This window comes from Trichosurus vulpecula, chromosome 2 (assembly GCF_011100635.1).
Source record: "Trichosurus vulpecula isolate mTriVul1 chromosome 2, mTriVul1.pri, whole genome shotgun sequence".
NCBI classification, from domain to species: Eukaryota; Metazoa; Chordata; class Mammalia; order Diprotodontia; family Phalangeridae; genus Trichosurus; species Trichosurus vulpecula.
Genome location: NC_050574.1, coordinates 425,125,663 through 425,137,691, shown reverse-complemented (window position 1 = coordinate 425,137,691; position 12,029 = coordinate 425,125,663). Strand labels below are relative to the sequence as shown.

The following is a 12,029-nucleotide window of genomic DNA, read 5'->3' as shown; positions in this document are numbered from 1 at the left end:
CCTTTTAAGTTCCCACAATCATATGGGGGAACAATGGTTTTTGTTGATAGGTGACCTGGAAGCCAGGAAGACCTGGTTCCAAGTCCTGTCTCTGCTTTATACTGGCTCTGTCACTCTGGGCCAGCCATTTAACTCATTGTTGTTCTAAACAGAGGTGTCCCTAAGCCCGCCCCACCACATGTGTCCCACAACACCTTTGAGTGAGGACAAAACCAGATTAAAATGTCATTGGGAAATATTTTTTAAAATGTAAAAATATAATAAAATATAAATAAATAAAATACATAGTAAAACGTAGAGAACATTACATAACTAAGTCAATACGTAGCCCACAGGAATCCAGTACAGTTTAGTGGCCCCTGTTTCTATTTGAGTTTGACATCACTGCTATGATGATGATGATGATAATCAACATTTGTATAGTGCTTACTATGTGCCAGGCAATGTGTCAAGTGCTTTACAATTATTATCTCATTTCATCCCCACAATAACCCTGGGAGGCAGGTGCTATCATTATCCCCATTTTACAGATATGTAAACTGAGGCAGAAGTGAAGTGACTTGCTCAAGGTCACACAGATAAGGTCTAAGGCTAAATCTGAACTCTCTCCCAACAGTGTAGTTACAAAGGAGGTGCTCATCTATATTGGTAGAGAGATTTTCCTCATCTGGGAGTTCCCTATACCAATGAAATCACAGGTCTGATCTCTATCCCTAAAGTAAAATTGTGTTGAATATCTGCTTCTACCTTGCCTGTTTAATGACACTGGACACCCATGCTGATTTTAAGGATGGGATGCTTTTAAATAAAGCTGAACTGCCAGAGGCAAAGGAACTTCATTCTCAAGTATATGAACAAAACATAATAAATCAAAAAGCCCTACCCTCAGATGCAACATTGAACCTTGAGATGCCTCTATGCTTGAAATGGGTGATTTGAGGTACATTTGCGGTCAATCAGACAGTTTCCCAGGACAGTTATGTAGCATAACTTTATTTCTATCTTGAAGCAAACAAAATATAGAACCCTAAGTAGAAACAGTGGCTAAAAGGACAGAGAGTTGGTCCTAGAGCCTGGAAGCTCAAGTAGGGCTTGAATCCTGCCTCCGATACAAAACGTGCATTGTACAGTGTGTTCCTAAAGTCTGGACACATAGGCAAAAATGCATATTTTAACAAATGAAATGAATGAAATTTTCAACAACATTTTATTTAATTGGAATATTAACAAATAACATCTTCAATATAATTTCCATCATTTGTGATGCAAAGGTTGATGCGATGATGAACCTGATGCAATAACTCCACATTTCCTATGTGTCCAGACTTTAGGAACACCCTGTATAGCCCCTGGCAAGCGATTTAACCTCTGACTGCTTTAGAAAACTCTCCAAGGCTTAATTTTGCTAAGGTGTCCATGTGCATTGGAACAGTACGCTTTCCTCACCATGCCAATGGAATCACAGGTCCAGGCCCTATCCCTGTCCCCATGTCCCATATTATTTGTGGAACCCAAACATATATAGTAATGTTCTCGGTATTGTTTAGTCATTTTCAGTCATGTCTGACTCTGCGTGATTCTATTTGGGGTTTTCCTGGCAAAGATACCAGAGTTGATTTACCATTTCCTTCTCCAGCTCATTTTACATATGAGGAAACAGAGGCAAACAACTGAGTTACTTACCCAAGGTCACTCAGGTAGTAAGTGTCTGAAGCCAGATTTGAGCTCACCTAGCTGCCCTAATACACTAATAAGTTTGTTTCCCTTAAGATACTTGATGAACTTGAGTATTATACCTTCCTTTGATCCTCGCAAAGACCCAGGGTGGTAAGTGCCATTATTATCTGCACTTTACAAAAGAGGAAACTGAGGTAAATAGAGGGTAAGTGACTTGCCTGGGGTCACGCAGCTAGTAGTAACAATTTTAAAACAATAACAACTAACGTCTGTATAGTGCTTACTATGTGCCAGGCACTGTGCTAAGCACTTTTATAATTATTATTTTATTTGGTCCTCATGACAACCCTAGAAGGTAGATATTATTACTATCCCCATTTTATAGTTGAAGAAACTGAAATAAATAAAGGTTAAATGACTTGCCAGGGTCTCACAGCTAGTAAGTGTCTGAGGCCACATTTGAACTCAGGTCTTCCTGACTCCTGGTCCAGAACTCTACCCACTTCGCCATTTAGCTCTTCTTGTTTCAAAAACTGTGATAGACATCATTGCAGTATAAAAGTACAGGAACTCAAGAGGTATGAGAAAATACCAAATACCTTCAAGAAGGTCACATAAATATACCATGAACTACAGCCATATTTTCATCACATAATTACACATTCCTTCATTCTCCTGGACACAAGTGTGTCCTGCCTATAGAAAATGTATTATAGGTAAATACAAAATTATGAGAACAGAAAGCAATTGAGAGAGAAGGAGGAACAGAAAGCTTTCAGAAATCAATCAATCCATAGGAAGAAACCAGGGATGGTGAGGATATTTTGCCTTGAAAAAAAACTTAGAGGAGTCATGATTTCTTTTATCTTGGAGTATCTGAAGACCTGCCATTTAAAAAGGGATTAAACTCCATCAGTTTGATCCAAGAAGGCACAACCAAAGAACACAAAGGGAGGAAACAAAGAAAAACTTTCAAGTAACTGGCACTGTCCACCAAGGGAATGGGTCACCCTCACAAGGTACTAAGTTTTCTGTCACTGAAAGTCTTCAAAAGGAAACTGGATAACTATTTCTCACAGTTGTCATAGGGAGAATTCATGATTCATAGATGGCCTCTGAGGCCCCTGTCCTAAGAGCACATATTTCCAAGAATACATTAGGAACTGATTCTTTGAAGGTCATTGGATCTCTCTGCAGAAGGTCTGTACTACCATTATAGGAAACTGCTTTAGATATAGCTTGTAGCTATCATAGAAGGCTTACAAAAGTGTAGCAAATAAAAAGTAGGACAAGCCCAAACTAGAACAAAAATCCTACTTAAATCTTACTGCAACTATTTAAACCAAGCAAAAAAAAATAAAAACAAATCAACTATTAAAAGATAAAAATGGAAGCAAACAATTACAGGCCATTCAACTATAAATAACTTCTGGGAAAAAACTAAGTTGGATCAATTTTAGCCTATAAACCAGGGAAATATGTATTAGGAACAAGGCACAATGGATGGAGATCTCACTCCTCTCACTACTCACCTGCTTCGCTGGGTGACCTTGGGCAAGAACCCTCCCCCGACCCCTGAAACTCAAGTTAAAATTGTTCATTGCAGATTTGCTGATATATACAGGTATATAGTTATCTGCACAACTCATTTAATTTCCCTAACGCCAGTGAAATCACAGGTTGAGACAAAAGAATGCCTATTAAAAAGGGAATATTAATTTGGTTAACGAGTTAGATTGGGAGGCAAGTTAGAAGATCAGACTTCCTTACAAGGTGGATACTTCCTGACAATAATCTATAAAATCCTGTCTGTCCTGGACGACAATGATTCTACATGCCTAGAGAGTAAGTCAGAAACTAATCTTCAAAATATGGTGCAGTATATAGAACTACTGGCATAGCTCTCATGTCTGAACAGTAAAGGAGCTGCCTACCAGTGGGATCAGAAGCTCAAACTGGTCTTTTAGAGTTGCATGTCTTCAGAGAGCAAGTGTGATGCAAGCCGAAAATGAAACTGAAGTCAGGAGATCTGGGTTTGAGCCCCTACTTTCCCAAATACTGACTAGATAAGTCACTTAACCCTTCTTTTTGCTCAGCTGTAAAAGGAGGATAGCAATACCTCTACAACTTTACCTCCATGAGTTTGAAAAGTTCAATTGTTTGGAAGAGTGTTTTATAAAATGTAGAATAGAAGTAAGCTATCTAATCATCATCATTTTCTTAGCAAGTCTTGGTTTGGGAAAAATAACATTCCTAAAAACATTTTCAACAGTGTTAAAATGCAGGTGATATACATGTGTTTGAATCAGTATAGCTCCAACATTTCTACTTGCCTGTTTTTCCTTGAAAGCGTCAATAAGAAGTATGACATCAGCAAAAGTGAGAGGGAATTTTAGCCGAGGACCATAATAACTCTCTGGTACCTCTATATTACATATAACAGATTCTGGGTCTGATTTTCTCTTTGATGAGGTGGCAAAAAGCTGAGGCACATTTTCTGAAAGGGGAAAAATAGTTTAGAAGGGAAAAAGTAACTGTTGAAACACAGCACTGTTCTCATACAGAAATATCATGGTGATATTTCTGAATGAACTAAATGACCATGGTCAAATCCAATCAAGTGCCAACTATGTGCTAGACATGGAGCTAAGTGCTGGGGACAAAGAATGAAACAATATCTCCTCACAATGACCTTATATTTTAATGACATAACAAGTACATTTAAATTCTATGCAGCATAAATATAAAGTTAAGAAATACAAAGTAGTTAAACACAAGTTAATTTGGGAGGAAAGGTCCTAGCATTTGGGAAGATCAGGAAAGGCTTCACATAGCAGATGGCACCTGAGATACATCTTAAAGAAAGAGACAGAATCTATGAGGCAGAAGTAAAGAAGCAGTGCATTCCAGGCACAGAGAGGGGGCAGTGAAAAGGTGAAGAGATGGAAGCCATAGTTCTGTGTGTGAGGAACAGGGAGAAAGTCAATTTGACTGGATTGCAGAATGTAGGAGAGAGTAATACCCAAAAGAGTTGGTAAGATGGGCTGGGACCAAATTGTGGAAGGCTTTAAAAGTTAAAAAGAAGAGATTGTATTTTATCATAGAAGCAATAGGAAGTCACATGTCTGCCTCTTGGTGACCCCATTGCTTCTCTTGGCAAAGATACTGGAGTGGTTTGCCAAACAGAAAGATTTGGCAACTGATTATCCCCAGTTAACAATCTTCCTTATAATTTTAGCTGCTTTGAATTTATTTGTGAAGAAAACTTTTTAATTTTACTTAATCCAGATTTTCCCTTTTATCTTCTCTGATACTCTCTAGTTTCTTCCTTGCTCCTCTAATTTGTCTATGGTATAACATTTGACATATACTGCATATGCATTTGAAGCTTATCTTGGTATGAAGTGTTCGTCTAATGCTGATTTCTGTCTGAATGTTGCCAAGTTTTCCCAGAAGTTTTTTTTTTCAAATACTGAGTCATTATCCCATTAGTTCGGGGACTTTGGGTTTGCCAAACGCTAAACTACTATGTTTGTTTGCCTCAGTATGTTGTATACCTATCTGTTCCACTGGTGAACTTCTTTGTTTTTTAATAAGTACTAAATAATTTTGATTATTACTGCTGTGGAGCATACTTTGAACCCTGCCATGGCTAGGTCCCTTTTTCTCCTACTTTGTTCATTATTTGCCTTTATATTCTTGGCCTTTCTTTTCCTCCTGATGAATTTTGTTATTATTTTCCCAGCTCTATAAAGTATTCCTTTGGCAGTTTGATTGGTATGGCACTGAGTAGGTAAATTAATTTAAGTAATATGGTCATATTTATTACATTGGTTCAGCCTATCCACGAACAGATAATATTTCTCCAATTATTGAGGTTTGTCTTTATTTTCATAAAATGTTTTGGTTTCATATTTATATAGTTCCTGTGCATGTCATAGTGGGTAGATTCCCAGGTGTTTTTGTGTTCTGCAGTTATTTTAAATGGAACTTCTCTATCACTTCCTGTTGGATTTTGTTAGTAATAAACACAAATGCTGATTTGTGTGGAATAATTTTATATTCTACAAATTTGCTGACATTTTGTTTCAATTAAATTATTAGTTGACTCTCTAAAGTTCTCTAAGCATCTCTAAGCATCATATAATCTGCACAAAGTGATTATTTTGTTTCTTCTTTGCCTATGCTTATTCCTTCAATTTTTTTCTTATCTTATTGTTAGAGTTAACATTTCTAGAACTATAGCAAATATTAATGGTGACAATGAACATCTTTTCTTTTTTCCCGGTATTACTGGAAAGGATTATGGCTTATTTCCATTACATATAATGCTGACTCTGGGTTTTAGATATATACTACTTAGCATTTTAAGGAAAGTTTCATTAATTTCTATTTTTTCTAGTGTTGCAGCATAAATGGATTTTGCATTTTGTCAAGAACTTTTTCTGCATATATTAATATAATCATGATTTTGCAGTTGTTATTGATATGGCCAGTTATATTCATAGCTTTACTTAAATATTCAACCAACTCTGCATTCCTGGCATAAACCTTGTGATGTGTTGCTATAGCCTCTTTGATAATATTTTATTTAAATTTGTTTATTTTATTTATTTATTTTTATTTATTTATTTATTTTGCATCAATGGTCATTAGGTATATTGGCCTATACTTTTTTCCTTCTGTTTTGACTCTCTCTGGTCATGTATGAAGACCATATTACTAGATGTCTGGGTCACATAAGTAACAAGAATGAGAACTAAGATAAGACCATCAGATTCACCAACCAAAAGATCATTGATTTCTGTGGAGTGAGTGCTTTTAGCTGATGATGAGGTTCAAGTCAGATTGAAAGAGAGAAAGTAGAGACAGACAAATTTTTCTAGGAGTTTGGCCTTGGAAGAGAAATCTATAGCTTGAAAGCATAGAGGATGGTAGGAACGAGTGAGAGATTTTCCTTTTTTTTTAGGATAGGAAGATCTGGACATGTTTGTAAGCAGTAGGGAAGGATTTAAGGAGAGATCGAATATTAGAGAGGAAGAGAGAAAGAGAAGAGGGAGGAAATAATTGTGAGAGTAATCTGCATAAGACAAGAGGAGATGGCATCAAGGGTATTAGTAGAAGAGTTAACCTTGATGAAGAGATCTTGCAACAGGAACTAGGTTAAAGGAGGAGAGAATAGGAAATGATGCTGAGGGGTTTTGAGATGTAGATAATGAGAGAAGAGGGAGCTCTAAGGAAGTGGCCTCTATCTTCTCAGTAAAGTCAGAGATAAGGTCCTAAAAAGCTGAGAAAAATGAATAGTATAGGAGGCCTAAGGAGAGCTAAAGCTTCAGAATAATAACTGTGGACACGATGATAGTCAATAAGAGAAGAAAAAAAAGTTTGCCTTGCTTGCAGTGAGATATAGCTGATATTAGGTAGCTTAAACTTGTAAAACGTATCTGCAGGTTGTATGATTACCTCTAGTGCATTCAAATCACATAAATGGAAGAAGAGGTGGATGGTGAGAATAATCCAGGGTTGAAGACTGACAGGATAAAGCAATGATAGGGCAAGGGCAAGAGATATAAGAGTAGAGGGTAGTGTAATGTTGAATTGGTGAAATATAGGGTCAAGGTTGGGAAGATAGGAAAGTGAAGCCAGGACAGCCTGGGAAAGTATGGGAGATGAAGAGACTAAAGGTCACAGTGAGGATGGAGAATAGACTTAGGAGGAATGAGGCACAGAAAATGATGAGGTAATGGTTGGATAAGGGAATATCAGAATTCTTGATCATGGAAGTAAAATACTGTGGGTGATGTGGGAATTAAGGATGTGACCATCCTTCTGAGATGCTAAGGGGGAATGGAGGAGTAGGTCATGGGAGTTAAGACAATTGAGGAACTGGGAGTCGGGAGGAGAGGGTGCCTGAGAAAACTTTAACATATATGTTGAAATCCTTAGAATAAAGGCAGAAGTTGGGATAGAAATGAAGATTTAGAGCCTGGTACTAAACTCCTTGACAGAGGAAGGATAAGGATCTGATTGATAATTGTTACCAGGATCTGGAGTGAGAAGAACTAGGGATATGAGCACAAGATGGAAAAAGAACTGCTTTATTAGCTCAGCTCCAGTATTTTCCAGGAGTAATGATAGGTTTTTCACTACAGAGCAATCCACACTCCCTGGCTTGACCTTCCTTGCGACTAATGGCACACATTTAAAAAATGCTTGGCTGAGATGCTAAGTGTAAACTTTGACCTTTGGACAATGTTTTTCCATTAGGGTATTAATTGATCTACAAAAACATAAAATCTAATATATTAGCTTCAGCCAAGACTCTGGCCCGCCCAACCAATCTAATCCACCTAGATAGCCCCATAATACCTAGTAATAAACAGAAAACAATTTTGGCAAGGAAATATATTTTTAATTAAGCCAGTGTTGTTAATCAAGCTTATGTACTTTCCATGTAAAGCTAATAAATAACCAAGGGAAAAAATAATTCAAGATCTCCTAAATACCCTCCCTTCTCTAGATTTTTATGAAAGTCATTATGCACAGCGACTTCAGTAATATAAACAAAAGTGAACTGAAAAGATAGCTCAGATAAAATACAATGACCAATATTCATTCTGGATAACTAATATTGGAACATGTTTCCTTGCCCTTTATTTGGAGGTGGTCAACTACAGGAGCAAAACCTTATACGTTCTGCCAATCATGGTGGCTGCATTAGATGGTTTTGCTTTAATATTATTTTATCGTTGCTTTTGTAAAAGAAGGTACTGGAGTGGTGTTATTGGTTAGTGATTAATGCATAAAAAATTAAACACATCAATGAAACATTTAATTTTTAAAAGATAATAGAAAATTTTGAATACAAAGTCTAACTTCATTATAGAAGTTACCAACTCAAAGGGAAAAACTATATTGGAATCAATGGGAAAACATAGAAAGAGTCCTAAATTTGGCCAGAACCTTTATATAAAGAGCAGGGTCTTTAGTCCTTATTTTGATTCTGAAAAATGGAAGTCTCTGGTAAATAATAATGTGAGAAAGATGAAAATCTTAATTACTGTGTAACTGTCTAGAAACTCTAAGAAGTCAGATATTGCCTAAATTCTGAGATACAATAGATGATCCTAACTTTTTCTCAAAAGATCATTGCTATTTTAAAATATGGTTTGGGTGATTGAGAAATTTTCAGTTTAATTCTATATACTTGACAGTAGGAATTAAAAGATTATAAATTGAATAATTGAATATAAGTTGAATATAAGTTGAATAGGCCACAAGAAATTAATGGGCACTTGATAGAGGAAATATAGACACATTTCTCCATTATTAGATTTCCTTTTATATGTCACTTTACTGAATGAAGATCAGGAAGAGAAATTGATTGCAAAGATCTTTAGCAAACAGAATGAGAAAAGCTTTTTTTTTCCTCCTCTCTCCATCAGATTTGGTCTCAGGAACTATTCGCTATTAAGAAGCCTTCCATGGATCATTAAACACTTTAGTCTATTTGAGAAAGTTGCAGGGAGGTTTCAAATCATTATCATTAAAACATTACTCTTCCCACCCGTCTTGGTAGGGCTTTTATCCAGCTTATAAAAATGTCATAAAATACCATAAGCATTCTGAATGGAGTAAACAATGGGAAGTCAGATAAAAAAGTAATGTGCTTTTATGCCTGGAAACTGCTTCCTAGAAAATGAATTTAGATTATCATTTGTTTGTACCTATACATTCTTAGGAAATATTGAAGATTGGGTAGTGTAGTGGATATAGTGTTGACCTTTGAATATATTTGTAAAATAGAATTTTACAAAAATTCTGTTTCCCTAGAATGAATTTTCCAGACATTTATAATCTGTATTGACCCAGGTCAAGTCACTTAATATCTTTTAATCTCAACTTCCTGTTTGGTATGTATCCTGCTTTGATCAAATGAAATCATATAAACCTTTTTTGTAGCCTGGAGTTTTTTTGCCTCAAACTCTCATGGTTGGTAGAGAGAGTGGTGACAGTAACCTGGAGGGGTTATTGTTATAAGAGCTTTGGAGAGAAGAATCATTCATTCCTTCTTTGAAAGATCCACAAGTGGTTCCAGATTTCTTTTAGAGAAAAAAGAAAGACTTTGGGAATTGTCAGACATGTAGAGATCTGTAAACCTCTCTTAAAGAAGGAATGAAGAATGTCTCTCCTCTTCAAATCTCTTGCACCAACGCTGTCTCTCAAGTTGTCATACACGGCCACAGCATCAGTCTCTCCATCAGTTAGGAGAGTCTCGTGTAAAATATTTCAGGATAGAAACCTGGGTTACGTGTAAAATGTCAGCTAGGGGGCTTAGTAGAAAAAGCAGTGAACCTGCAGTCAGGAAGACTTGCATTCAAATCCACCCTCACACACTCACTAGCTGTATATCCCTGGACAAGTTGCTTAACCTCTGTCTTCCTCAGTTTCCCCATCTGTAAAATGAGGCGAATCATAGCAGGGTTATTGTCCAAATCAAATAAGAGAGTATTTCTAGTAACTATAACCATCATCGTCATTATTTAAAAGGGACAGTAATAGCATCCATATCATAGGGTTTTTAATGATGACCGAATGAGATCACATAAACCCATGCTATATAAATGTTAGTCATTTTTATCATTAATAATCCCTATAGGGAAAAGAGACACACAAAAATGTGAGCCACCATGAAATCGATGATTTCTCCGTATCCTGCTGTGTGCACTATTTCCAGACATTGTGACTTCTGGGTTGTGACTGCTTGTTGGGCAGCTGCTTATGGCCCTGACACTTTTGACACAGTAGCTGCTGCCTTCTTTACAAGTCAATCACTTGCCGCTCATGGGTGTTGTCAACACCATCAACCATTAGTCCTTGTCCATAGGAGGTAAGGCAGTACAGGAGAGGCAGGGTGGCAGAGTGGAAACAGCATGGAGCTTAGAGTCAGGAGAAGTGTGGATTTTTATTCTGGCTCTGACATTCAGTAGCTGTGTGGGTTGGCATGTTCAAAACCGCTGCAACCCCGTACCAGCCATTGAAGCTCTGTACTTGAATCCTCTTGTGTTTAAAACAGGAGTAACGTCACTTACACTAGTTACTTCACAGGGATGTTGTAGGGGACTATTTTATAAGCCTTAAATTGCTATGTGAAAGGTAGGCTGTTATTATTATAACATCATGATAATCTTTTGAAAAGTGAAAAATTCAAAAATTCGGTGTTGGATCTATAGTACAAAAACCAGCCTGTTAGACAGATTTTTTCATTGAATGCATTGCTTATTTGTCATATAAGCACAGCTTGTATCATCTCTTTGCTTTCTTAGCATTTCCATATTGCAGAATTTTTTAAATAATAAGTGTTCTTATTAAATTCAAAGAGAGCTGGATCTGGAGTCAGAAGGCCTGAGTTCAAATCCCACCACAGACATTTGCTGTGTGATCTTGACCCCAGGCAAGTCACTTAACCTATGTCTGTTTTGGTTTTTTCATCTCTAAAATGGAGATAATAGTAGCACCTACCTCCCAGGATTGTTGTGAGGATCAAATTATATATATATACACACACACATATACGTATATATATGCATATATATATAGCACTTTGCACACCTTAGAGTGCCGTATGAATGCTAGTAGTAGCAGTAGTAGTACCAGTAGCAGCAGCAGCAGCAGCAGCAGCAGCAGCAGCAGTAGTAGTAGTAGTAGTAGTAGTAGTAAATAGAGTTATCTAAGGGTTCAAAAATATTTATAACTCTTCATTGTAGCCTCTTGGTTATTCTTTCTAGTCCTTTATTTTGCCTCACCAGATAATTTATCTTATAAAGTCATTTCTTAATTTTATTTTCAACTTATCTTCCTACCTGAATTGTCCTTGCTGGTCTTTCCATAATTTTCCAGCATGAAGGAGAAAAAGTGGGCTAGCTGAAAAAAAATGAAAGAAAGAAAAAGAAAAACTGTCAATCAAGTCACAAAATACTAAGACCACAAACATCTTCATTTGGGTTTTCCTATTTATTTTTTCTTTGAGGGCAACAGGAAGTGTAGAAGGGGGAATATGAATAGTTTATTCTATACCAGCCTTCTTTAGAAACACAAAAATTTCACCATTCTAAGTTAGCTGCTGCTAAGATTAAAATTTTTAAAATGCCTTATGCTAAGTGCTAGGGGGAATGCAAAGTTCAGAAAAAACACAGTTCCTGTCCTCAAGGAGCTTACGCTCTATCAGAACTATGTAAGAACAACCAAATATTCCCCCCACTCCATTACATCTACCATTCAAAAAGGATATTACAACCCTATGGCAGTCTGGAAGGATTTTGTTGTTATAACAATAACAACAAAATTGTTTT

General features: G+C 36.6%; 1 protein-coding gene across 1 annotated transcript in view; it reads right to left on the bottom strand.

The window, feature by feature from the left end:
- Positions 1-12,029, bottom strand: part of PPEF1 (protein phosphatase with EF-hand domain 1) — a 158,727-nt gene that overhangs the window by 97,974 nt on the left and 48,724 nt on the right. The window contains 2 exon segments of the mRNA XM_036744190.1: positions 4,011-4,174; positions 11,541-11,601. Coding sequence (XP_036600085.1) covers positions 4,011-4,174; positions 11,541-11,601 — 225 coding nt within the window.